The sequence below is a fragment of the Gadus morhua genome, chromosome 1 (assembly GCF_902167405.1).
Source record: "Gadus morhua chromosome 1, gadMor3.0, whole genome shotgun sequence".
Lineage (NCBI taxonomy): Eukaryota > Metazoa > Chordata > Actinopteri > Gadiformes > Gadidae > Gadus > Gadus morhua.
The window spans coordinates 15,710,701-15,738,030 of NC_044048.1; the positions used below are offsets into that span (position 1 = coordinate 15,710,701).

The 27,330-nt window shown below is 44.7% G+C and overlaps 1 protein-coding gene across 3 annotated transcripts; it reads left to right on the forward strand.

The window, feature by feature from the left end:
- The first annotated feature begins 246 nt into the window (after nt 1-246).
- LOC115552629 (F-actin-monooxygenase mical1) lies at nt 247-24,835 on the forward strand. Of its 3 annotated transcripts, XM_030368892.1 has the most exons (25): nt 247-391; nt 901-981; nt 3,749-4,058; nt 4,391-4,598; nt 5,270-5,377; nt 8,235-8,330; nt 8,502-8,657; nt 10,206-10,306; nt 11,111-11,368; nt 12,460-12,575; nt 13,457-13,583; nt 13,946-14,021; nt 14,138-14,285; nt 14,481-14,671; nt 15,971-16,077; nt 16,303-16,356; nt 16,866-17,106; nt 17,559-17,629; nt 18,422-19,259; nt 20,143-20,267; nt 20,604-20,705; nt 21,308-21,401; nt 22,159-22,252; nt 23,111-23,184; nt 23,630-24,835. In XM_030368892.1, the coding sequence occupies exons 3-25, from the start codon at nt 3,801-3,803 to the stop codon at nt 23,827-23,829; spliced, it is 3,843 nt and encodes a 1,280-aa protein (XP_030224752.1). In that variant the 5' UTR covers nt 247-391; nt 901-981; nt 3,749-3,800; the 3' UTR covers nt 23,830-24,835. The 3 variants fall into 3 exon arrangements, with proteins under 3 accessions (XP_030224752.1, XP_030224762.1, XP_030224770.1); XM_030368902.1 differs by lacking the exon at nt 901-981 and having other exon boundaries at nt 270-391; XM_030368910.1 differs by lacking the exons at nt 247-391; nt 901-981 and adding an exon at nt 1,415-1,600.
- Nucleotides 24,836-27,330: the final 2,495 nt, after the last annotated feature.

The window sequence follows — 27,330 nt, forward strand, 5'->3', positions numbered from 1 at the left end:
GGTTATTCATTGTAAGCATTAATCCATCACTCATTGTTTTATTTGCAGGACATAAGCTTATCATTTCAAACCAAGTTAGAAGTTATGCAAGTTGGCAACTTTCAAAAAGTCTGCGAAAGAGTATCCTATTTATTTCAGACGTTGCGCTTTTTGCGCGATGCCATTCTGGCTAATGATACCAAATGTTAAGTCAGATAGGATCAGAAATTGAAGAAATGTTATATTGTAAGAGTCACGACACGTTCTTACGTATTTAAATTAAACAGGACTTCCCCCATCCCTTCCCTGCACTGGTGGTTTACCTGCGAGTCACATGTCCAGTGTTTGTGTTAGCGTTACCAGAAGGTCCGGGAAGAGTGTGTGTTTCAGTGAACCCACCGGTCACTAACAGGTGAGCCAATAGCGTTCCTATAGATATAAAAATAAGTTAAATGTTTAAACGGTTTGATCTTATTCTTGTGCTAATTATAAGCCTGACTCAAGCTGGTAATGTAATAGCCTATCGGAAACCAGAAGGAAACCGAATGAAAATAGTCTTCGCATTTAACAACTTTTCATTTAGCTACTTTATCGCTTAAATCATGTTTATTATATTTTTTATCATATATGTCTTTATCTATAAGGCATTTCCTCAACACGAGAACATCTGTGAAGAGGTACAGTGTAAATAATGAAGTTCATGGTTTAGCCTACCGGGGTATTCTCATTTAACGTTTGTTAAATGCTATTGCCTATGTCATATCGTTGGTATTTGGCTACATTAATTAACGTACAGTAGCATGCTCAATATCGTACGGCAAAAACAAATACGATATGAAGTCTCTTCCATTAAACCACGTCGTTTCTTTGTCCGCAATTTCTGATCTGAACACGCCCCATGCTTTATATTCTGACGTGCAGCGTGGATTTTGTTATGAGGAGCCAAGACTTGGCAGAGAGACTTGCAAGACCAAAATACCATGAACGATGTGCTAGTATAAGGTAAAGTATTCACTTCATTTGACACTCGTTTCTGTATCAGATTACATTAATGCTGCCTGTGTATAGCCGTCTCAACATGGCCGTGCTATTCTGAAATGTGAGTCTTGTTCACACTTGTTGTGTTTCTGTGTATTAATGGTTTGTGTCTGCCAGTGGCTTAACAAGGAATTAATTACAGTGGGAGATGATATCGTTTCAGAAACATAAATTGTAACCAACTTATATCTATAAATTATTGATTTTATTTCCGATTGATCTTATTAATGACGCAACTTAGACATGGCATATCGATCTTGTGCTGGTCTGTTCTCCCTCACTCCTGTCCTCTCTACTCCCCTCCTCTTATTTGCATGTCTTCTCTCTACTCCTCCTTTACTCTCCTCTCCTCATCTCCTCCTCTTTCCGTGTCTGCACTGTGAGTGAAGTTCTGAGTACAGCAAAGCAAACCACCCCAAAATCTACGGAAAGGGATAACCACATCTGTCAATATTTTATTTTTAGAAAAATACGTGAAGGGGAAGTATTTATTTAGTATAAGTACGTCTAAAAAGTCCTGTTGTTCCTGTTTCCTATATTAAGGTCTGTCACGTCAGTTCTCATGGCCTAATTTGACCTAAAGGTATAACATTTGACGTTTATAATATTTGAAAATATTGTATTTCTGTATTTCAAGGGGGCTGTCCCCCCTGGCTATGCCACTGCTGTGTGAATCTTTTAGAAAGCTATGCATAGCAATACTCAATGTATATGTGAAATGCTTACTGTATGTAAAGCGTGTTCAAAGTCAGTATTTTGCAACTTTGCAATTATGCTAGGCATTCTTTGTCTGCTATTGGCTGTACACCACCTCTAGTGTTTGACTTCGTTACCTGTTCTTCTTCTTCAACCCTGTCTGAACAGCACAGACAGTACCGACCCCCTAGGCTAACACACACACACACACACACACACACACACACACACACACACACACACACACACACACACACACACACACACACACACACACACACACACACACACACCACTAATCTCCTGTTTGCTTTGCGGCGGTGCTAATTACAAGGTTGTGTGTGTGTGTGTGTGTGTGTGTGTGTGTGTGTGTGTGTGTGTGTGTGTGTGTGTGTGTGTGTGTGTGTGTGTGTGTGTGTGTGTGTGTGTGTGTGTGTGTGTGTGTGTGTGTGGTGTTTAGGGCTGAGGATGTTGAACCAGTGGCAGTTGGTGGGCTGTAGAAAGGGTGACACCAGGAAGAGGAGATTGAGCTAACCGAGTGTTGAGCTGAAGGAAACGCTGTGGAAACCACAGAGAAGCTGCATACGCCTTGGGCAGTGTGTCGCCTTTTGTAGTTTCATTTTGTCGTCTTCTTTTAGAATGTGTCATAATGATGTATTGCTCTGGAACATGCTCTGCATCCTTGAAATACTTGGTTCTCGTGCAGCCTGATGGTTATCTGTTTTTATTTTCTTCATGAAGCTGCATCTCTTTAGACTAGCTGAGTATGTACCCTGTAGGGCCATTGTTAAAGCAATCTTGATTATTTTCAAATCGCCACGCCCACTTCTCAAAAGACGCAGCATATTTCTGTCACACAGAATGTACTTTTGAAAATAAGGGCATTACGGGGGTACTAACTAAATAGTATGCATCTGTTACCAGGTGGGTACAAGTAGACAATACTTGATCATTACATGGGATAATTTTAATATTATTATTGTATTATATATTACATTATATTATATTGGAAGGCTAAAGGTGTGTTCTTTGACTCGCCTCCAATTTGAAATGATTTAATCTTTGACCAGTCCAGCCACATGACAGCTGGGATCGTTGGTTCGGAGGCCTCATTAGATGATTATCTCTAACTCGTCTATGTCAAAATGTTCGAAAGTGAGTTGCTTGGATGATTGATTCTTGGCAGCTTGTATCCAGGAGAAACAAACCTTTTCTGGCTGGGGACACTTGGATGGTGTCAGGGGAAAAGTCTCCCAAACTGATCTTAATCTGCTACCAACAGTTCCAGGGAGATCAGAGTTTGCGTGATTGCAAAGAGCTTGGCTGGGAGAATGGGATTAAGGCTGCACGAGTTGAGTGGCTAGAGTGGTGCTCTAGCGGTACACTGCAGGAGCAGACGGGGGGGGGGTACACTGTGTTGATGGCCCCACCTGGTTTGTTATCTTTTGTTCTAGCATTTAGTTGTGTCGCCGAGCACGGCCTCTGGGAGTGTTTTGATACCTAACCACACTTTCGTTTCGTTTCTTTTTTTTTTTTTTTTACAATTTAGCACATATCACAAACATACTCCTATTTCGTTTCGTTAGAATTTATTTATATTTTTGCCATAAGATAAAAAAATAATGCACACAATGCAAGCTACCATTCTATGCAGAGACAGGGGAACAGAGAGTGTTTTTACAAGGGTTTAGTTTTCATGTGTATCTTTGATGTTGTAACAGATCCCAGACCAGGTTTATCGCCTGGCCAAACTAATGACTTGCTGACTGCTGAGTCCTGGTGTGAGAATGAGACGTCATTGTGTGTGTGTTTGTGAGTGTGTGCACCGTTGAGCAACTCATAAAGTTGCAGAGGAACCACAGTGGGGAGGGGGGTAGTCCTCTTCAAATGAGCAGACTTCTTCTAGTCTGTGACTCTGACTCTCTCTCTGTCTCTGTCTCTTTCACTATCTCATCCTTACTCACCAGGCTTCCTCCTCCCTCTTCCTGCCCGATATCATTCCAACCTTTATGATTTTCTCTTTCCATTTCTACAGCTGACCACCAAAGCGACTAAAGTAAACCAAGGGAAGACGCCTTGGGGTCTCTATGGCGAACCAGGAGCCCACCGACCCCTCGCATGCTCTGTTCGACCTCTTTGTTGGAGCCAAAACCTGCAGGGATGTGCAGCAACACTTTTCGGCACTGTGCGTGCAGCTCCAAGTGGATCCCAAGGACTACAGGGTCTTTTACTCCAAGCTGAAGGAAAGGCTGAACTACTGGAAGGCCAAAGCCCTGTGGGTGAAGATAGATAAGAGGGCGTCACACAAGGACTACCAGCAGAGGAAGGCCTGTGCCAAAAACAAGGTAACGGGTTCCCCTATGACTTAAGCAACCACTTCGGATTTCATTGCTCTACATAGAGACACATGGCTCGATTACTTTACTTCATTTGACTTTAGAGCAGCGATGGACACTTTCACTCTATTTTATATTGATTTTGATCTGAAAGTGCGTGCGAGTGTGTGGGAAATTTTGAGGCATTGACTCTAAAAGGCTAAAGCGCTCACTCTTGTTGTGTTGACACTCTATGAATTGTCAACGCACTAGAAAAAAATTACCACACTTTGACTATGAACTCAAGTAGTAGTAGTACGAGTTCTACCGCTAGGAGTTATGTTCTCGTTCTTCTTGCTCAGTGTCTGGTGCTGGGGGCCGGACCATGTGGGCTGAGGGCCGCCGTGGAGCTGGCCCTGCTAGGGGCCCAGGTGCTGGTGGTGGAGAAGAGGGCGTCCTTCTCCAGGAACAACGTGCTGCACCTGTGGCCCTACACCATCTACGACCTCCGAGGGCTCGGAGCCAAGAAGCTCTACGGTCGATTCTGCACCGGGACCCTGGACCACATCAGTGAGGAAACACTGGGAATAACTGGGAGCGTGTGTGTGTGTGTGTGTGTGTGTGTGTGTGTGTGTGTGTGTGTGTGTGTGTGTGTGTGTGTGTGTGTGTGTGTGTGTGTGTGTGTGTGTGTGTGTGTGTGTGTGTGTGTGTGTGTGTGTGTGTCACATGGTGTGGTGACATGGCGGACCATGTGACCATGACACGTTACCAGGGGAACGTCAATGATTCGGTAGATGACGACTCAAATTCGGTCTACCACAAAAACGCAAATGCATACGTGACACTGTGAGCTGGCAGTCACTTGTGTGCATAGACCTGTTGTCAAATATTTAGTTACTGAGGCTTTTGAAACTGTAGCCATGAGCCAGGTTTTTTTTTCGTTATCTCGTTATATTGGGAAATATCCCATGATTGAGATCTCAAACTCAAGCGTGACGGCCGTCTCGTCACGCTAATAAAAACAAATAAAACCTATAATAAAAACACATTAGTCCCAGCAAAAACACTCCAAAAATATATTTTTAGAGTGTTCACCTGTAGTATATACTTAAACAATTATTCAGAATAATTGTTAACTATCATATATTATTATAGTTATAATAATAATTAGAATGTTTATCATAATAATGTATATGATCATTTGTTTATAACGAGCTGTAACATCCCGTGTCTCTGTGCAGGTATTCGCCAGCTGCAGCTCATCCTGCTGAAGGTGGCTTTGGTCCTGGGGGTGGAGGTGTTGACTGCGGTGGAGTTCCAGGGTTTGGAGGAGCCCTCCGGGAACAAAGGTGCCACAATGTGACCTGTTAGCCTCCTTACACGAGACTGGCTTATTGTTGCTATCGAGAAAACTTTGAAGTGTATATCAGTAACGTCATCCTGCCGCCATGTAGAATATTCAATTCAATTAAATTGTATTTGTATAGCCCTTAAAGGTCCCATGGCATGCTACTTAATGGATGCTTTAATATAGATATTAGTGGCTTCCTAACACAGTATTTTAAGAAGTTCCTGAAATTCAGCCGTGGTGCAGAATTAGCCACTACGAGCCAGTCACACATTGAGCTTTCCCCAAACGCGCTGTTTCGGTGTCTGTAGCTTTAATGCAAATGAGGAGGAGCGAGGCGGGTCAAGGAGGAGGGTGGGGGTGTGGTCCTGACCAGCTTGCGGCCACGGTACCATGCACTCTGTTTACAGTGGATGTATCGCAATGGCGAGGCGCACACAGCCTTTAGCCGTGTTCTGTAAATATTCTTTAACACTCCGGGCCCTATTTTAACGGTCTGAAACGCAAGTGGGAAGCGCAAAGCGCAAGTAGCTTTGTGGGCGGTTCTACGGCGCTATCGCTATTTTACAGGCGGATAAATGACACTTGCGTCGCGGCGCAAGAGTCAAAAGGGTTGGTCTGAAGCAGCCTAGTTACCCGTAGGTGTGGTTTGGGCGTAACGTCCAACAAACCAATGAGAGTGCCAGCTCCCATCCCCTTTAAGAGCCATGAGCGCATTTGAATCGGACGATTTGATATTTTGACAGCGCGTCTGCAGTCTCCGATGAGACAGATGCACATGAATTTCAAACTGCAAATGGCTCAGTTTATTGCCAAATAATATGTCCTAATTCACACATGGAATAAGGGGTTTTCTTCCACAACTTCAGATAAATTTCGGCAAAGAAAACGTATATGATATAACATATGATATGCGGTAACTGTGGTTCTATTTAATGATATACGCAATACATTATAATAAACAATGTTTCTTATCAGTATTGTATGCTATCCTAATATGCATGCGTCCCCGCGGTAATAGACATTGCCATTGATTGTATTATGCGTTACGTGTTTAGTTTGCGTGTGTTTAAACAGAGCACACACGCGCGCCCGCATTCATTCATTCTTTTTAACACTCACTCGCGGTAAAACAATGTTTTTCACGATCAAATACTCATCAATCCTAAAAGTTATGGGCATGTAGGCCTAAACAATCACGATGTCTGTGTCAAGAAAATATGTGTTTGCTGTACGATGTTTGCAGATGCATTGATTTAAAAGTACAACTTATTACCGCTGCATCAGCTGTTCTTTCCCAAATAATTTACCAAGAATGTGCGGCTAGGTAGATGGGAGAAGCAAAGTGTATGCGCGAGGTGCACAAGCAATCCGTATGCATCGCATGCGCATGTATGCATGCGCCCTTAAAATAGCATCTGAACAACGTGCCACTGACTTTAAACCAGGTATTTCCTGGTCAGTAGCGCAATGGTATTCAGAAACGGCAAAATACCGTTTGCGCCAGAACACGCCTCCTCCTTCCGCCGAACCGCCCCTTGGGGCGCATGATCAATCCCTAATTTACCGGCGAGTGGCGGTGGTGGGAAAAGAACGCTCTGCGCCAGTTGTAAACTAGCAACGACACATGCGCCAGGGACTAAGTCACTTGCGCCGGATGCAAGATAGGGCCCTCCGGGTGCTCCGGCGGGAGGCCTGGAGCTCTATATCTAAATAATATCACATCATACATAGATATCTATATCATATAATAGATATTATCACGGCCAAAAGCTCTGTGCGCCTCCAGACGATATGATGAAGTTCAAACGACTGCGTCGGGTTCTCTGACGTCTCTGGTTCTTCCACTTTCACATCAATCTGAAGTAGACTGAACCGCGCGCTGCCCGGGGCGGTGGTGGTGCCTCGCGGCAGCGGGCGGCAGGAGACAATCGCGGGCAACAATCCTTTTCCCCTCCATGTCGCAGTTCATGTACTTCAGGGAGTCAAAGCCAAAGTTCCTTTCCCCCAATTCCTTTTCAACCATGGCTGAGATTACTACAGTCTCGTTTTGGAAATACCAGAGACGTCAAAGAACCAACGTGTTATGCCCCATAACACCAACAGAAGAACGGTTATCCAAATAACAAAGAAGTGTACAACACTTGCGTTACAGTGTGTGTAATTACACACACACACACACACACACACATACACACACACACACACACACACACACACACACACACACACACACACACACACACACACACACACACACACACACACACACACACGTGTGGTGCTCGCACGGTCGTAGCTCATTGTCTCATTGGCGGACCAAATTCTCTTGGCTGGCAAGGCAGAGAAAGGGGAGGGTGGCATCTCCCCTTAGGACGACATACGAGGACAATTCCAAAACGGTGCGTCTGAGCTTAGTTTTTTCAATGGTGGAGCAGAATGCCTAGTGCTCGTTTTACACCCAACACAATCTCTAGCTACTGGGGGAGCATAGGTAGGCTAGGGGAACTCATATTAATGTTAGAAAACTCAGAAAGTGAAATTCTCATGCCCTGGGATCTTTAATCACCACTACAGCCTCAAAGGGCTTAACAGGCTAAGTATTTATGACATATGCTTATGATGCTCATGATACTTCCTCTCTTCGAAACTAGCAAGTGACCCTCATACCTCGTAGAGTCATCGTTGGCTTGTTGCTAGACAAATTCAGGATTTTACCTGAAAAAAGTTTCAGAAACATGAATGACTGCTACATTTAAACCCTAGATGCACAAAGTGTTTGTTTTGTAGAACCTATGATACCAACTGTGTTTTAACTGTGTTTTTTCTTCTATTTAAATGGTGCTTTGTCATGTCAGGTTGGACGGCCAAACTGCATCCTAATCCCCATCCTACGCTGGTCTTTGAATTTGATGTCTTTATTTCTGCTGGAGGGGGGAGCTTTCTCCCTGATGGTGTGTGAGACACACACACACACACACACACACACACACACACACACACACACACACACACACACACACACACACAGTAAGGACACACCTATTCCCCATAAAATACAATGGTTCCTTTTCAGAGCTGTGTGGGTCATACGTTAAATCTCTTCCATAACGGTCTCTGCGCAGGCTTCAAGCACAAGGAGCTCAGGGGGAAGCTAGCGATCGGCATCACGGCCAACTTCACCAACAGACACACTGCGGCCGAGGCCCAGGTGGCAGAGATCAGCGGAGTGGCCCGCATCTACAACCAGAAGTTCTTCCATGATCTGCTCACTCAAACAGGTGACTGACCTTAGTGTGTGTATGCGTGTATTCCAGTATTCTATGGTATATCAACAATATCTGAGCAGAACTGACACAATATCCACCATCAACCAGTAAAAAAATAAATAAAGAATCTCTACATAGATGTAAAAAATACAAATTCAAATAACAATAGCTTTCCACAGATACACTGTGAATACCTATATGCCCCAGTGTGTGCTGTGAGATAAGGTAAGTGTCCCCTGGCGTTTTTAAGTGACCACCCACCATGGTTTGACTTCATGAAGGATATGGGTTATTTGCGCCCCCCTGTGGGCAAAGTGGTTCCTAGCGCTTGGCTGATCACATAATGAAATAGACTGGCTAGCCTTGCGAATTCTGCCGGCGATTTGAGGTCACCCTGCACAAGGGTCTGGAGAAGAGCAATACATTTCTTTCTGCTTCCGATACGTTTTTGCGGGAGCCAATCATCGAGCTGGCTTTTCCCCTTGTCGCGCTATTGGCTGGTTTAACACAATGACGACAGGGAAGCGAAGGCAAGCAGCCAATCGTGTACATACAGAGTCAGTTGAACTTGGCCCGTTGATCACGCCTCTTGTGATGAAGAAAATGACAGCAGCTTCCCGAAACCAACATGCAATCTACAATTGAGCTTGGTCTGGCAATAGCCAGACTAATGAAGAAATAGACCCTGTGATGTAATTTGTTGAGCTATCTACGCCAAACTTGGCAAACTTCTCAAGGAGGATGTCAGCTGTGTAAAGTTTCAAGATCCTGGAGCCTTAATCCTAAACCCCCTGGAGCTTAAAATGTATTCACTGTGGCATTTGGCCGACTTCTTAAGCGGGGTGGATGTGCCTACATCGTTTCAAGGCCCTGGGTCATTCTCAATTGGATTTTTGACTGATTGAATATTGCATAGTTTAGTCAATTATAATTTGTTTGTATCCATGAATAAGTCCTAATCAGACACATCCTTAAAGCATGTTTACCAAATTTGGTGTCATTTGGACCGTTGGTTTTCAAGACAATGTTGGATGTTTTCTCAAAGAGGCAAACAGTTCTGCATGTCAAATAAGTCATCTATACCAGTTTCAGGACTGTTTGCCATCAGGCGGAGAGGCACAGTTAACTTCTCACTTCATGGCCGAAGTGGTAGTAGGTACGAGACCTGCTTACCGGGAATATATACATTGTCGACAAATTTGAAAACTCCTGAGAATTCGGGAGCAGATCTGCAGGCGTCACCAACGAAAAACAATAACACTACGGAATCTCTAGAAGTGCAATAGCTTCCAGAGTTTCCCTGTAAAACCTAATAAAGCAGTTAAAACCCAATAAAGCCTATTAAAACTTTACCAGAATATTTGTTTGGATTTTTTGCTGGCTTTGTGAATCTGTTCTTGTCCTATAATCAGATTCTTGCTTCCTCTTAATGTATTTTTGCCTGTTTCTGTGTACATTTAATTTATGTTAAAGCTAATCCAGAGGAAACTGTTTTTTCCTTTGCCTGCGAGAGTCTTATTGTCTCTCCTCCGTCTCCTCTCCCCCTGCCTCTCTCCAAAGGTATTGATTTAGAAAACATTGTTTACTATAAGGACGACACCCACTATTTTGTGATGACTGCCAAGAAGAAGAGTCTGTTGAAGAAGGGTGTCATTAAGCAGGTAACACACACACAAATACACACACGCACCAGGCCAATAAAACAAACACAATGAACAAACTAAAATTAACCTGATTGATGAGGGATCCAAGCCATTACTACTAACTCTGGGCTCCTATACCAACTCTCTCTTACTCTCTAGCCTCCAGCTTGGAGCTGATTAACTGATGCTCTTAATGATATATATCATTATATATACATACACACAGACACACACACATATATATATATATATATATATATATATGTGTGTGTGTGTGTGTGTGTGTGTGCATGCATGTTACAATGAGTATTGGGGGGTCATCCTACACGTATGCTGCAGACCACAGGCAGTGAACAAAGTAACTTATGGTTGTAAAACACGCAAACTTTATTCGCCCCTAGTTTTCTAAACGCTATCCTGCCAGGGGCCCCAAGTTGACTCTTTCGGGCCCTCTCAGTGGGCTTCTTCCCTAGCCAAAGAAGGGTTTTACAGGTTCTAGTCAACCAAGTCATCATCCCTCGTCCCCCTATCCCCGCACTCTTTTGTTCACCAGTCAATCCTCGACCTGAACAAGGCACATAATCCCAGATCAGATGTACGCTGATGGGCCTTAGATGTTGTCGTCTGGTGTTGTAATGGTATGATGAATGTGTGATGATGTATTTTTTTATTTAGTTTTGCGTCCTGTCTTGATGTCCTGTCCTGATTGCCTTGTCTTGTCTGTGATGTTTGTAAATTGAGCTGCTGGGACGCAACACACATTTCAGACTTGCTCTGACACTAAATATCATATCGTATCGTATCGTATCGCCCTCCTCCCAGGACTACAGCGACGCTGAGCAGCTGCTGGCCCGGGAGAACGTGGACCATGACGCCCTGTGGCGCTACGCCTACGAGGCCGCCAACTTCTCCACCAACCGCCAGCTGCCCGACCTGGAGTTCGCCACCAACCCCGCGGGGCGGCCCGACGTGGCCATGTTCGACTTCACCTGCATGCACCGCGCCGAGCACGCCTCGCTGGTGCGGGAGCGCCGCGGCAAGAAGCTGCTCATGGGCCTGGTCGGGGACAGCCTGGTGGAGGTGGGTCCGTCCGTTCACCTGCCACATCACACACGCCTCACCCCGGTTCAATGTACAGCGTGCAGCTGCTTCTGCCAGACATGTGTTCTAAAGCACATCCGCTCATGTGGTCGTTAAGGCTACAGGGGTGCTGGTTAATTGCAATGTAGACTTTAGACTTTAGACTTTAGACTTTATTGTCCCCAAGGGGAAATTTTTCTTCACGTCACAATACATCACATATATGGGCCGCACGCCGACAGACAATAGACAGAAACAAATAAACATCTACACAGATCTACATAAACATCTACACAGATCTACATAAACATCTACACAGAGTAGGACTGGGGGTGATTTATCTTGGCCTTTTATTGAGTGCTGTTATGGCTGCAGGCACCAGGCTTTTGCCGTAGCGAGCCCTCCTGCACAACAGGGACCTATACCTGCGTAGCAGTGTAGAGAGATCTTAGGTTAGGTTATTTCAGCGTGCCACACTTTTATAGGGTGGAATTGTTATCCAACTTCATCCTGGAGCTAGCCTAAGATAGAAAATCCTGCATATTGTTCACCTTTTGGTAGCATTTGGTACCCTTCTGTTAGCCCATAATGGCGCCTATTGCTCCGCTAACCGTTGGTGGAAGGACGGAGCCCTTCATGTACCATCCTTCTCAATGTTTCCCCCTGATGATAAGGGGAGTTGTCCCTTACCCTAGGGATAGTGGCCTATAAAGTCTGTGACTGTGATTAAGGGCGAAACAGATAACATTTACTGGATTTGACTTCATCCTCTATTGATATTGTACATGCAAAAGAACTGCTTCAATAATAGCTGTATAAAGCTGTATGAATAAATTAAATGTGAAATAATATAGTACATATTATAGTCTATTATTTGGATTATCTAGAGTCTGATTATCTAGGAAGACTTGTTGATAACATGTTCTGCAGTTGTTTTCTCCTGAGATCATAAGCCAGTACTATAATGGTATTTGCAGGTCTTGTCCTCAACATTAACCTTTACTGTAATGGTTATTGTTGATGGTGGAGGGAACTATAGCCAGAAGGTTTGGCATACATTCTAATGGTCTCTTTGTGTTTTGGTTGTGCAGCCCTTCTGGCCCCTGGGAACGGGTATTGCCCGGGGTTTCTTTGCTGCCTTTGACACTGCGTGGATGGTGAGAAGCTGGGGCCTGGGAATCCCCTACCTCAAAGTGCTGGCTGAGCGGTAGGAGACAATACTCGAGTCATCAACTACAGACAACATTAACACATGCTTATTCATAATGTGACGTCTCTCTCTTTCTCTCTTTCTCTCTTTCTCTCTTTCTCTCTTCTCTCTGGGAATAATAATTCATAAAGTAATTGGTCTTGAGCACATTCAGCAATTCAATCCATTTGAGTCTGGAATCCAAAAGTAAACAATTTCGGATCCCAAACATTTCTTAAACGATGAAAGGTCGTTTTACAATATAAAAAAAGTAACTTCTTTATCAAGCATGTTCAGAATGTGTAGATATGACACTTAAGACGTTATTTGAAAGACGTCTACGTATTGTATTGCAGAGGTATTTACTGAAGTTAGCATTACATTCTTGTCCTTCTACTTTGTACCTCAAGAGGGCCCTTCCAATGAAGCGTCCAGCCTGCCCTCAGTCCAACATGAGAGGAGGAGATTGGTGCTGCCCAAGGGCCTATTCTGGCCTCTTGTCAATCATTGAAAATAACGATAAATTATAGAAATAGAGGTAAAAGGAGAGGTAACATCGCCCTTGCTTTCCACCACTGGAGTCATCTCTTGGAAAAGGAGAAAATAAGAAATTAAGTTTGATGTTGAACTGATGTTTCTGTTAGACTTCAAAGTAAACAGCTGTTAAGCCTCTCCCACTTAAATAGTGCTTAGTGCGCTAAAGCTTTCCTGTTTCTGTTCAATTTCATTTGATTATCCAGCTCTTTCTTATCAAACCTCTTCCCCCTTTCATGATTTACACACACACACACACACACACACACACACACACACACACACACACACACACACACACACACACACACACACACACACACACACACACACACACACACACACACACACAATGACCCACACAGAGAGAGTGTCTACCAGCTCCTGTCCCAGACCACCCCGGAGAACACCAACAAGAACTATACGTCCTACAGCATCGACCCCACCACGCGGTACCGGCACGTCAACCTGTCCGCCATACAGGTGCACCAGGTCAGACTGCCCCCCCCTCCTGAACAGAGTCCAACAGACAGGAGTTAACATTCCATCAATGTCTTTCACTGAAAATGCATATTAGAGAAAGTAATATCATGTGAAGTGCTTTGACTGCTGGAAAGCACTTCGGGTGTCTGGACATTATTATTATTATTACTATTATTATAATTATTATTATTGCAAACGTCCCAAGGGCCAGAATTGTGTTTATTGAAGTGACGCAATTGCTGAGTGGCTACACTTCCACTACCAATTGAGTTGTTGACAAATGTTTGTCACAATGCATGGATCGAAGCACCGTTTTTATCCATGAGGAGGTTCACCCACCTGGCGTTTCGACGCTGACTGTTCTTTTTTAGGTACAGCAGCTGTACGACGTCAACGACAAGTCCCTTCCTACGAGCAAGAAGAACAAAGCCGCTCACTTACGACAAGGTCCGCTCCCGGTTTGTTTTAATGTGTTTCCCTCGTTGTTTTAATGCACCGCTTTCACCATGCTGTTCTTAAGATTCGTCTACCTCATGTAAATGTCTTCCCTGTCCTGGTCCCAGATTCGGCGGGTGGTGTGGAGGATCTGTTGAGGTGGTGTCAGAAGAACACGGCGGGCTACGCCGGAGTAGAAGTGAAGGACTTCACCCTGTCGTGGACCTCGGGCCTAGCTCTGTGCGCCCTGATCCACCACTTCAGACCCCAGCTCATGTGAGTCCAGTTAGCGCCTGGCTCTTAGGATAAAACCTTTAGATGGACTGTTGTAAAGGGATGAGACCCTGTGCATTCATCTGTTTATCTGATACAACACACAGCTGGAACCCTGGATGTAAATGGGGGGATAAAGAATTGGAAATTTAATAATTGTCATTTGGTTGTTCCGTTGTGATCCTCGTCTGGTCTCAGTGACATGTCGTCTCTGAATGAGTCCAATGCGGTTCACAACCACCAACTGGCCATGGATCTTCTGGAGCGGGAGCTGAGCATCTCCCCGGTGATGGCCGCCAGCGCCATGGCCAGCAGTGGCCTGATAGACAAGCTGTCCATGGTGCTGTACCTCACCCAGGTCCACGACGGCTTCACCAAGAACAAAAAAGGTATGCCTTCAGAAATGGAGCTGTTGTTGCCCTCCAAACAGGATCTCAGCCGCGATAACAATTAAAAAAATGATCTTCTTTTATCTGTGCATTTTCTTTTGCATTTTTTAAGAAAATGTTTTATATCAATATTTTTTTAATGATAATTTGCATATCCCATACCATTGGTCATGATTTTCAACATTTTGTACTGGTCTTTTCAGGTTAAACTGCCCTATTGCTGTCTAAATTCTATATAATTGTTCGTTTGTCTTTATAGATGGGTGCTTTATGAAACCCTATTAAATCTTGCATTAGTAATTAATCTCAAGTGCACAACATTAGCAAACATTTCTTAAAGGGTCAGGCCCCGTTCTCCTGCGACTCAGCACGTTTGGTGATGAGAAGTATTTCAATTCGCACCGCCTCTTTAAGAGCATTTACCCATAATCCACTGGGGTTTTTGAGTGGCTCCGTCTCTGGCTCAGAGCCAGCTTCTAAAGGGTTGCACTGCTCCCGTGCACCAACAAACTGCAGCGGCGAGGACACGGCTTCTCTGGGATCAGGGAGGGACTACCGCCTCTCTCAACGGGAGCTAATAGTATTCCTGCCTTTGAAGGAGCATCTTATTGCCGGCGCTGCGTTGATTTATTCAGGAGGTATTTTGATGAGTCCCTTTGGGTGTGTGTACATGTCTTGGTGTAGTAAGGTGTGTAGGGGTCCTAGCGATAGTGGGGGGGCCAGCATTGCGAGCCCACTGTGTAAGCTATAGTGGGTGGGACATGTCGGCTCTCGTCAGTGATGCTGTGCAGTCGCACACGCTCACAGATGTGCAGCAGGGAGCTGTCTCCTGCAACCTGAGCTGAGGGGAGAGGGCTGGGGAGCAGCTCTGTGTGAGGGAGGTTGGGGGGTGTGTGTGTGTGTGTGTGTGCTGGGCTCTATATTGGTCCTGAGTGGTCCATCTGAATGAGGCTGCCGTAATAACAGTAAAGGTAAGTATGGGTCGAGATCGGCAGCGACTGTGGTGTCAACGATTCCTAATTCTTGCTTGATGGAGAGATGCAAATGGAGGTTTATTTTGCCGATAGTAGACGGATTGATTTTGTGTGCAGCACCGCAGGGAGACTGACGTAGCAGCGTGCGATGTGTGAGTAGGGCTCATGTCTGTGTGTGTGTGTGTGTGTGTGTGTGTGTGTGTGTGTGTGTGTGTGTGTGTGTGTGTGTGTGTGTGTGTGTGTGTGTGTGTGTGTGTGTGTGTGTGTGTGTGTGTGTGTGTGTGTGTTTGTGTGTGTGAATCCCTCTCCTTTTGTGGACCACCAGAGCCTGCAGACGTCCTGGACCTGCCCAAGCCCCTGACTCTGTCGCGGGCGCAGTCTGCCGTCTACTTCCTGAGCAAGCTGAAGCACAACTCTCTGCAGAGACGCAAGGTGAGCCCACTGTTTACACAGCCCACGGTATCACCCCTCTATCAAGGGTTCTTGTCAATATGCCAAACAGAGGTAGGATTAAGGTCTCGCCGTCGCTCCTGGTGTTTGTATCAAGACCCTCGTATGTGGTGGGGATGGCTTATCCTCTTAATGTAGAAGGTTGATCTAGCCATGGTCACACTGTTATATCTGCCATCAGAGTTTTAGTTCTGGTTGTTTCAACAGGAGAAGCTGGCCTCACAGAGACAGGAGAAGACCAACATGGGCGATGAGACCTGCGTAAGTCTATCTTAAAGATCTCAAATTACCATCATCTTACTTTCAGTGTGACATAAAGTAGCAGGAATCGTATTCAGGGTATGATTGTACGGTGGGACAAAGTGACTCAACGTACTCGCCGATTGCTCACAGGCTTTGTAAGAGAGGAGGCGGAAAGATAAGAACCGTTAATAATATAAGCTGAAATATTAGAGCACAACATTATTTTTGCTGAATCATATGAACCCAGAATATGAGCTCAATCATATGAACACCCTAACCCTAGCTGAAACATTTTAAGTCATTATAATATTAGCTGTGCGTCACCACCAAATTGTATTCAGATTTGGATCTTGCCAAACTCTCGAACAGCTCAACAATTCAACAAAGATAATTATGCTCAGATTCAGACGTCACCGTCGTCCATCAGTATCGACAGAATTATCTTTTACGTTTTATTTTGTTGACGACTTAAACAAAATAAAATTGACCTTTCTTCTCTGGCTTCCAACTTCCTTTGCTTCCCTCAGCCTGCAGCCCCCCCTGTTGCCCCGGAGGGGAACCAGGGCTCCGGTGTGAAGGGGGACATCGAGACGGACGCAGCCCCGGCGCTGGGCAGCAGCAGCGAGGACTGCTACAGCTGTGGCCAGCGGCTGTACCTCCTGGCCCGCGTCAACGCCATGGGGAAGTTCTTCCACCGCGACTGCTTCACCTGCCACAAGTGTGGACACCCGCTGAGGCTGGGCGGCTACACCTTCCACCAGACCACAGGTGGGTGGGCCACCATTGATCCCACACACATCGCAGGCTTCAGGGTGTTTGTATTTGTGGGTTTACGCTCGACACGCACAGATTGGGACGGTGTGTTGTGATGATTTCAAGCATTTCATTGTGTGTGTTGAAAAGAATTGTCTGGGATTCGTTGGTCATGTTCGTCTTTCAATAGTTTTACGTTTACGTAAGATAACACATAATTGTTCCTCATGCATAAGCCCAAAAAAGAGGAACATTAACAGCTGCAGCACCTGTGGTATTAAAGTGCTCAGTGGAAGTCTATTCCTGGTATAATTACACACCACCGTGTCATTTATGTATCCGCATGAATTATTTGGGACATGAAGAATGGTTTCATCGTTTGGATGAATAATGGAGTAATATCCGTTGAAAAGGGCTGCGTTCCTCGTGTCACCTCTCTCCACTCCTCTCCCGTCTGGTTCACACAGGGTTCTTCTACTGCGAGCTGCACTCCGAACACCTGGGCCCCGAGAACGGTTCCGAGGACTCCTCTGATGAGGTGGGTCCCCCCGGGGAAAGAATTACCGCCGCCTCTCCAGACTAACGTGACTTAACGTCGGCCGACAGTCGGAATTAAACGCGCCGATAAGTACGAGCGCGCCCTGCCGCGGGATATGATGATGCTCATCAGCTGCTGCAGCTCTGTGGAGTCGGCGCTGGAAAGCTAAAAGAAATATGAGGAAAGCGAGTGAGCGGAGTCAATTAATTCACAGAGAGCAATTTTGGACCGGTGTGGGACTTGTGGGCTCAAATGCCTTCCTAACGGCGCATGGAAGAGAAACGAACGCAGCACAGTTATTGTATTTTCTAGAGCTGTCAAGCGATTAAAATATTTAATCGTGATTAATCGCATTAATGTCATAGTTAACTCGCGATTAATCGCTATTAATCGCAAATTCATTTTCTATGCTAAATATCCCTTGATTTTTTTGTCCCATAATTCTTCTCATTTTAATTCTCTTATCAACATGGTGAAGTGCATCGGCTTGCCTTGTACAAAAAACTATACAAAAAAAGAGCCTATAGTGCAATTAAATGACTGCTTTGAACAAATGTCATTTGAACATAGCAGTCAGGCTACTGCTTCTTTGTTTTGAGCCAAAGAAAAAAAATAATTTTTTTTTTTTTTTTTTTTTAATAAAATAATTGCGTTGATCGCGCGATAAAAATTTTAACGCCGTTAAAATTGGTTTGCGTTAACGCCGTTAATAACGCGTTTAACTGACAGCTCTAGTATTTTCCTCATTACCCTCTGTTGTTGTTTTTTCTTTGTCGTTTTGGATTGGTCCAGGTGTGTGCAGGAGGAGACGGTCCAACGGATGAAGAGAACAGCACTTCTAGTGATGAAGACGTTCCCTCCCCCTCAGACGAGGATCTAGAACACACGCTAGACTCTGGACCCACACGGCCACATCCAGTCCAGGGAGATCAACACCAGACCATCCCTGGACCTATAGGGAACCCCCAGTCCCCTGCAAAGCCCCCTCATGCTACCGGGATGGTGGCGCCCATTGAAGAGGAAGAGGAGGAGAAGGAGAAGACCACCATGCCCAACGCGTCCCCTCCTACCCCAAAGCCCCGCGTCTCCAAGCAGAACCATCCCAGCCCGCAGCCCTCGCCTCCGGTCCCCAAGCCGCGAACCCTCCACCTGGTCGACCACCTAGCCGACGACGAAGACCCCGGAGGGTCCCCTGAGCACCAGGACCGGCGGTCCCCCTGCCAGAAGGACTCCCGGCCCAAGCAGTCTCTGCGGAAGCTGCAGCTGTCGGAGGAGGAGAAGTGCCAACTGGTGAACCTCCAGAGCTTCAGCGCCGACTCGGACTCTGAGACCCCCGGGGGGTCTTCCAGCTGCTCCTCTTCGTCCGCGGCCACGGCAGGGGGGCCGAGCCCCCCCAAGCCGGCAGGGCAGGGCCAGGGCCAGGACCCGGGGCAGGAGGAGGAGGGCTACTGGAGCGGCAGCACGGTGCAGCGCGAGAAGAGGAACCGCCGCTGCTTCCGCAGGAAAGAGGAGCCGGGCGGCCAGGCCAAGACCAGGGTCCGCTCCAAGTTCTCCCCCTGGAACCTCTCGTCGCCCCGGCTCAGCAGAGACCCCCGGCTGAGCGTCCTCACCCCCCACCCGGGCAGAGTGGGTGAGTAACTCCAGCCCATCCCCCCCTCCCCAACCCCCTTCTAAACCAGCTCCTTTATCTGCTAAAGTAGGCAACGTTTTTTGGGGCTTAGCATAAGCGGTTAACAAGAGCTAACTGTCAGTCGGCCAAAGCCTCTCTTGCCTCGCGCTTACATTCACACACTTATAAGAACGGGTATGGATGAGGAAACTGGGAGGAGATGCTGACAAACCCTTCACAAAAGATTGGCGCCAAAGTCACACCAAAACATTCGTCAATGGATCAAAAACACTATTATGTAATTGAAATAGTTGTGCTTTAGAATGGAATGGTGATTGTCATGTATTACTAGACTAACCCAATCTAAGGTTTATCACAACAGGGTAAACTGATGAGATAATGATATGAGAATTGATACATATAATATATGATATGTTGTGTACTACTCGCCTGATAGGTCGGTAGCTTTACGTTGGAAAATAGTCGCCTGATAGGTCAGTAGATTTACATTGTGTCCTAGTCGCCTGATAGGTCAGTAGATTTACATTGTGTCCTAGTCGCCTGATAGGTCAGTAGATTTACATTGTGTCCTAGTCGCCTGATAGGTCAGTAGATTTACATTGTGTCCTAGTCACCTGATAGGTTAGCTTTGCGTGGTGTTTCAGTCGCCTGATAGGTCAGTCGCTTTACATTGTGTACTAGTCGTCTTGTAGGTCAGTAGCTGTGTACTATACTAGGGCCTTTCTGATTGGCTCAAACCAAGCGAGCTCGTAGAATATGAGTGACATGTCATTTCGGACTACAGTATTCAAGCGATTTGAATTTACAGTATGGAGCAAAAATAATGGACTATACACACACATCAGGTCATCGTTTTCTCATCTTTTCCTGTTCTTGTCCACAGAGACAACTTTCAGACATGGCCACAGCACTTCAGAAGATGGGGCTGATGAAGAGGAGGACGATGATGATGACGATGACGAAGATATGATGTTTGGGAGAGACGACATCGAATTCCCTGACGAGAAGGTAGGCTAGGACCGCAGCAAATGTGTTCAATTTGGCGCGGTTGAAGTTGAAGTAGCAACAGTTGCAGTTAAACATTGCAAGAATTTAAACAACCATATTACAATTGTCTCTTAATATATTAAATACTATGCCGCAGAAAATGTTTTTCTCTGCCAAAGTTTGTCCAATATCAATTACCCTACCTCAATAACACTACCCGCTAAATATATCCCCCAATAAAGTCTGGTTCCTATGGTTACTTAAGCTTAAAAACAGTAACAGTTGCTACTTCAACTGCCATTTCAAACTGGCACAAAGACAAACACTAATACACTGGCTTTCCATTTGCCGGCCCAGCCCTCTGACCCCGTCGAAGCAGAGAAGTTGGAACTGAGGAAGATGAGGACCCTGGAGCGAAGAGCCAAGATGACTGAACTACAGCGCTTCCGAAATGCCCAGGTCAGCAATTATTAAATGCTCATAAGGGGCATTCAGTACTATTGCTTTTGTAATTACTACTATTGCAAATAATACCTATACGTGAATATCATTCCTATAATGGGCTTTACCTTAGCAGGCTCGTACTATAGCTTATGGGGTTAATAACGTAATTGAATAATACAATAACATAATTCATTGTTACAGTTAAACATTGCAAGAATTTAAACAACCATATTCCAATCGACTCTTAATATGTATGAATACTCTACCCCAGAAAATGTTTTGCTCTGCAACAGTTTATCCAATATCCCTTTCCCTAACCCAATAACACTACCCTCTGACTCGATCCCCCAATAAAGTCCCGTTCCTATGGTTACTTAAGATTAAAAAGAGTTTTTTTAACTTTGCCTTTATTTTCTGTTGCGTATCTAGTTTTATTTTATTACTCTACAATGCATTTTTTACCTTGCCTTTGTTTTCTTTTACTTATCTTTTCTTTTCTTTTATTGTGTGACCATTTTTCTATGTGAATTACTTGAGTCTGCCGTGTGTATGAAAAGTGCTTCATAAATAGAGTTGCCTTGCCTTGCCTTAACGGTTTGACTTTTGACCCCGGGCAGTCCATCCAGAGGAGGCTGGAGGAGATCGAGGTGACCTTCAAAGAGCTGGAGGAAAAAGGCGTGGTGCTGGAAAGAGCTCTGAGAGGGGAGCCAGGTGAGAGAGCAGCCACACAAGTCTTACTCATCTCAACCAAACTCATAGAGTTGTCCTGCGTGTGGAGTCATGATCAGGGAACGAGGACCATTGACATCCTGCTTGTTGTGAGGCAGCTGTTAGTCACACAACAACCTCTGACTTTGTCCCAAACCCTGACAGGAATACATTGTCCCTGTGAGGTTTAGGGTTTCTGTAAATTCATGTATAGACTGGCTAAGTCACACCCACCTCCCATCTGGAAAAAAACTAAAAAAGATTTGGGAAGTAAACGGGGGAGAAATTAAAAAGGTTTCGATCTGAATCACCATGAAATTATCGTGGAGGAAGGTTTGTGCTCCATTTTCCACATCAAGTGTTATTTAATTTGGTCCCCAAAAAATAATGGTGACCGGCCTTGTACCTGTGACATTTTTTCATCCACTTACACATTTCTTCATATTAGATAAACTTTGCCTCCGGACATTTCATGGAGATTCATATCAAATGCATCACTTTTTTTAAATGTAGCTGCGTTACCTTTTTCCGTTTCTGAGATCCGAACGTGAGCCACCCTTTTGGCTATTTTTTTTTGTATGCCCATAACAACATAAATGTTGGTGTGTAACAGTCAATGTATCAAAAGTGTGTCTTTTTATCTTCTCAATCTAAACCACGCTCACCCTGATCTTATACTGTACTCTACCAAACTAATGCCCTTACACACACGTGGCTCTATATGCTAACGGCTAACACCATCCTCTGAACCTCTCCACAGGAAGTGGAGGTTCTCCTGAGATGATCGAGCAGTGGATACAGCTGGTCCACGAGAAAAACGCAGTGGTTTCTGAGGAGTCCGACCTCATGGTGGCGTAAGTAGAATATCAATGATAAGAATAATAATAATAATAATGAGGTTAATGATGGCGATGATAATCATTTGAAGCAGATGTTATGAAAAGGCTAATAAACAGGGCACATAAAATAAAAAAATGACATGGAAATATATAAAATAGTCAAGGACAAACTAGTTTGTAAACATTTAAAAGGTAAAACACAAAATAAAAAAGAGGTGTAAAAAGAACGAATAATAATAAAGTGAAAACGTTAAATCCAGGCATGTGAAGAAAGATACTATTAAGAAGTATGAAAAACATAAATCCAGATGAATAACTGTTCCCCCTCTGGACACACATGCAGCAAGTCAACAGTGTGTGACTGTGCAGTCACCCTGTGAGCACAACACTGTCTGTGTTGAGGGTGAAAATAGGCAACAGCATGGTCAGTGTTTCCTCTTGGAGGGAATGAATAACACGCACACACGCACAAACACACATTGCACCCTGTGAGTCAATGTTGATTGCTGCACAAATGTTTCAAAGGTAGTCAAGTATTGAGCCACCATTTAAAGGTCACCGCCCACAATCAAAGTTAGACCTCCTTCCCATCACTTTGAGACACCTTCAGTAAACACTGCCTCATTTGTATCCTGAAAATACAGATTTTTTTCCGTAGGGCTGGAAAATCACAACCGTGATCAAACTTCTTACCACATTGAAGGAGATAATATAAATATAAAAAGCTTATGGTTCCTAATATAGTCCTCCAGCCAGGAGTTTCTCTTGTGTGAATATGAAGGCTGATGGTTGAATAGGATAAGAGCTAGGCTAACCCTAGCACCTAACCCTTTAGCTGTAAATAAGCCCTTCTGTTGTGGTGCTTTCTTGCAGGTCTCGACAGCTGGAGCTTGAAGACCAACAGGGCATACTGGAACTGGAGCTCAGGAAGTACATGGAACTGAGCGGTATGTCATGCTTAATCGGGGTAGATTGATTCTAAACAGGTCTTTCATATGTATATTGTTTATGGGCTTCGGCTGTGAGCAGGCTGGGATACAGGCCTTTATGCCCTTGTTTGGATCTGACATATGAAACAAATGCAATATAGATAAAATCTTTATAAGACTGGTCGGATTTATTGTGATTGCTAATGTTTACAAAATAACACGTGATTCAGACCACTTGTGCCTGCAATGTTAACGTTATTTTTGAATCAGAACATAATATGTTCTAATGCAATGTAATGGTACAACAAAAAACCTTGATAATAACTGTAATCTTCCTGTCTTAATTGTGTGTGTGTGTGCATGTGCTTGTATGCGTGTGTGATTGTGCGTGTGTGATTGTGCGTGTGCATTGGTCTTCTTGTGTCTGCCTGTGTGTGCGGTGCGCATGGCGCGCGCGTCTCAGACTCTGAGAAGACGGCGGAGCAGCAGGCGGAGGAGGAGCGCATCCTGCAGCAGAGGATGGAGGTGGTGGACATGAGGGACTCCCTGGTGGCCTTCCTGGACGAGAAGCGTCTGAAGGAGATGAGCGAGGAGCAGGAAGCCTTCACCCTCAGGGAGGCCAAGAGACACTCCAAGGCGGGGGCTCAGGTGCACTGGGAGTAAAGGGGCTGGGGGGGAAGCACCAAAATAGAGAGAGGGACACACACACACACACACACACACACACATACACATACACATACACATACACACACACACACACATATTTGGGAAAGGGAGGGGTCCTCTTGCCAGTGACATGATGACAAGCTTCTACAAAAAAAAGATGCCAAAGATGGTCCTCACAGGGGGGGAGGGGAGAGAGTGGATGGAGAGATTCCCCCCCCCCCCCCCCCCCCCAAACCAGGTTGTGGCGTGTGCACACCCAGATCCCCAGGGATTTGGCCCTTTGAGAAGCATCAACGTTCTGTAGGACTGAAATAAATAAGGAAATGAAAAGATGCCAGGATATTTGTATATAAAGTGAATGCCATAGAGATCCTCATGTTGGAAGTGTCAGAGCCTGTGTGGTTTTGGATAAGAATGCGATGAAAAATAATCGCATCTGATGTATTACTGCGAGAATCAGTGCTTCTAAACGCTGGGGCGTGTTAAACACAAAAACTACTATTGTTCTTTTTCTATACTACATAGAAGTCCTTCTAGCGGTGACCTGGTCTTAAATATATATATTATGTTCTAAATATATATAACAGATGATGTGACAAAGCGTTTAATTCACAGATACTTTTTTATAACTTCATCGTCATTGATGTAGCGGTTCCACTTTCTTTGCTTTTTCAGATGCATGTTTCTAGCTGCTTTCAGGGCTTCAGTTCTCCTGATCTAGTCTTAGGTTTCTTTCACTGATGGCCTTTAACTGTTAGGCGGCTCTTAAGGCTGAGCTAACCCTAGGAAACAGAGGTTTACACAGGAGAAAGGGATGCCATTTTATTTCAGCCATTGACTATGAGGCTTCATTTGCAGACCAGAACCTTGTTGTTTCTGGTGCAAAAAAAACATTTTCAAGCTAAGGAGAAAGACCATGTCATGTTCTTGAAAAGCCTTAAATATTCATTCTGTCGAAGATCACTTCACAAATATATAAAAATAAAGATCATGCACTTTGTGGTGTTTAGATTTTCTTTTTTTTTGAGCTGCATCATCTATTTACGGCCTTTGGGATCTGGTTGTTTTATTGCAGTGTTTATGCAAGCTAACTAACTGTCACTCGAGAGCTGTCCTTTGATATGTTTTGACTAATGCCGCTTTTCCACTGCATGGTACCAGCTCGACACGACTCGACTCGACTCGACTCAGCTCGCCTTTTTTGCGTTTCCACCGCGAAAACATGGTATCTGGTACCTGAAGTGGCTGCTTTTTCTAGTACCGCCTCGCTCTAGGTTCCAAGCGGCTGAGCCGATGCTAAAAGGTGACGTCGGCAGACGGCCGGCCACTGATTGGCCAGAGAGTGTGACGAAGTCACGAGAGCGACATGGCAACCATGCTGGTAACAGCCATAGCAGCGCCGCAGCCAACATATTCCACTTCTTCAACATGCCAGCTAATAATGCGAACACGAATACCATCGCATCGATGTTCTCCATTGTTGTTATGTGGGTTCTGTCCATGTGTGGGTTACGTAGGTGTTGTTTGCGTCGCGTACAAAAATACGTCACGGCCCTTTCGCGCAGCCGACCCCGCCCACGTCCCGGAGGTACTATTTGCGGTGGAAAAGGACCCGCGCTGCTACCGTGTCGAGTCGTGTCGAGTCGTGTCGTGTCGAGTCGAGCTACATGTGCGGTGGAAAAGCGGCATATGGGTCCCTGAGCACCCAAGTGCCCCTGACTGCAGCCCGCAGATCGAGGAGGAGCTTAAATTTTCCCTAAATGTGGGCTGGTCTAAACGTTTAACCCATGGTTTCACCCTCGCGGGCGCCATCTGGTGGCCGAGACCCGGCAGCACATTCTCAAACGTCAATACAGCACAGCACAATGACTTACCGGTAATATGGAAAAAGGTTCATGCATTTGATAGACTGTTTACCATGAAAACAATTATGTGTATATGTGTATATATATATATATATATATATATATATATATATATATATATATATATATATATATATATATATATCATAGCATTTCCATAAGAGTATAGACACATATTATTTCGTACACTCAATTTTATTAGCTAAGTCAAATAAACCAAAGACAGAAGACTTTGCATCATTGATTTTTATTTTCACCCCAGGCAAAAAATGTTTGATCTGTAAAGAAGAAGAAAAAAAAAGCTTCCATAAATGTTTAACAAAGGCAAGTATCAAGGTATTTTTCTGGCCCATAGCAAGCAACCCTGTTCCCGGTTTCCAGTTCTGTCAATTTCCAAAGATAATAAGGACACGGACGGTCCGTCAGACAGACAGACAGTCAGTCAGTCAAATCGACAGACAGACCATCAGTCAGTCAGTCAGACACAGACAGACAGACAAGAGGAGTTCTTAAAAGAACTGTTGGTTTTGTAATGTGTGTGTTATGTGGTGCAATGTCGTGATGCAGTGTGCAGGCAAATCTGGAGGGGAAAAGCAACATTTAAATCAGGTTTCAATGTTTCACGAAACATATCTTACCAATGTGGTTTGGAGAATATTACCATGATAAGCAAAATATTGGAGTTTATTTAATTGTCCTCATATGTGGACGCCATGCACGAGGGCATGGCGTTATAAATTGCTGAAAAACACTGCCTAAATGCTATTTTTCAAACGACCTCAAGATATAGACATGGGGCTTATGCATGTTACTTCCATGAATATTTTAATGATCAACTTGTTGGTCTATCCATACATTAGTTCATAATGTACACGAACAGAGAGCGGCAACTTACCTCTAGGAAGAAAAGCGCGCAGTATCATGGACTCAGACGGAAATACGTTCTCCCGCTTTCTGCAGAAAGCGGGAGAACGTATTTCCGTCTGAGTCCATGATACTGCGCGGAATTTTCCTTAAATGTGGGCTGGCTTAAACGTTTAAGCCAGCCCACATTTAAGGAAAATTTAAGCCCCTCCTCGATCTGCGAGCTGCAGTCAGGGGTTTCTCTGAGCACCTGCCACTTTGCCTCTGAATGTCCAAAGTGCCCTTTTGAGTGCCAATTTAAATTATCAATGCTTCGTAAAGTTACACACGAACATTTAAAAGGATAAATTATTCGAGAATAAAAAATGTCTAAAAGTAATAATATAGAAGTCAAGTTGGTAGCCTTGTCTACCTGCGCTGCCGGTTGGTGAAGTCATATGCTATCAACGTGACCTTTCACATTTGCCTACCTGCAAGATGCGCATCTCATTGTTGTTTTGTGAAAAGCAGGGTAAGATCACTAGTGTGTTTTCAAAACCATATAGCTGATGGTGAAATATAAACTAACATTTATCTTGTTTTGTAGTGGGTAAAAGTTAGCAGCAGGTTATTCGCCGGATACTCGGCTTTGAGTTAACCCGCAATTGGATTCATCAGCACAATTTCACTACATTACGGGCGTAGTATGTTGAGACCGTATCGACCAAAAAATCACAGGAACATTAGCTGTTGCCATCGATATCTGTGCGAGAACAGCACTTAAATC

What these genes read in the sequence shown, in the direction of transcription:
- LOC115552629 (XM_030368892.1), top strand. Translation starts at nt 3,801, where the DNA reads ATGGCGAACCAGGAGCCCACCGACCCCTCGCATGCTCTGTTCGACCTC. An exon ending in GGAGCCCTCCGGGAACAAAG is followed by an intron (nt 5,378 to 8,234) that starts GTGCCACAATGT and finishes TTGTCATGTCAG; the next exon opens with GTTGGACGGCCAAACTGCAT. An exon ending in TGATCTGCTCACTCAAACAG is followed by an intron (nt 8,658 to 10,205) that starts GTGACTGACCTT and finishes CTCTCTCCAAAG; the next exon opens with GTATTGATTTAGAAAACATT.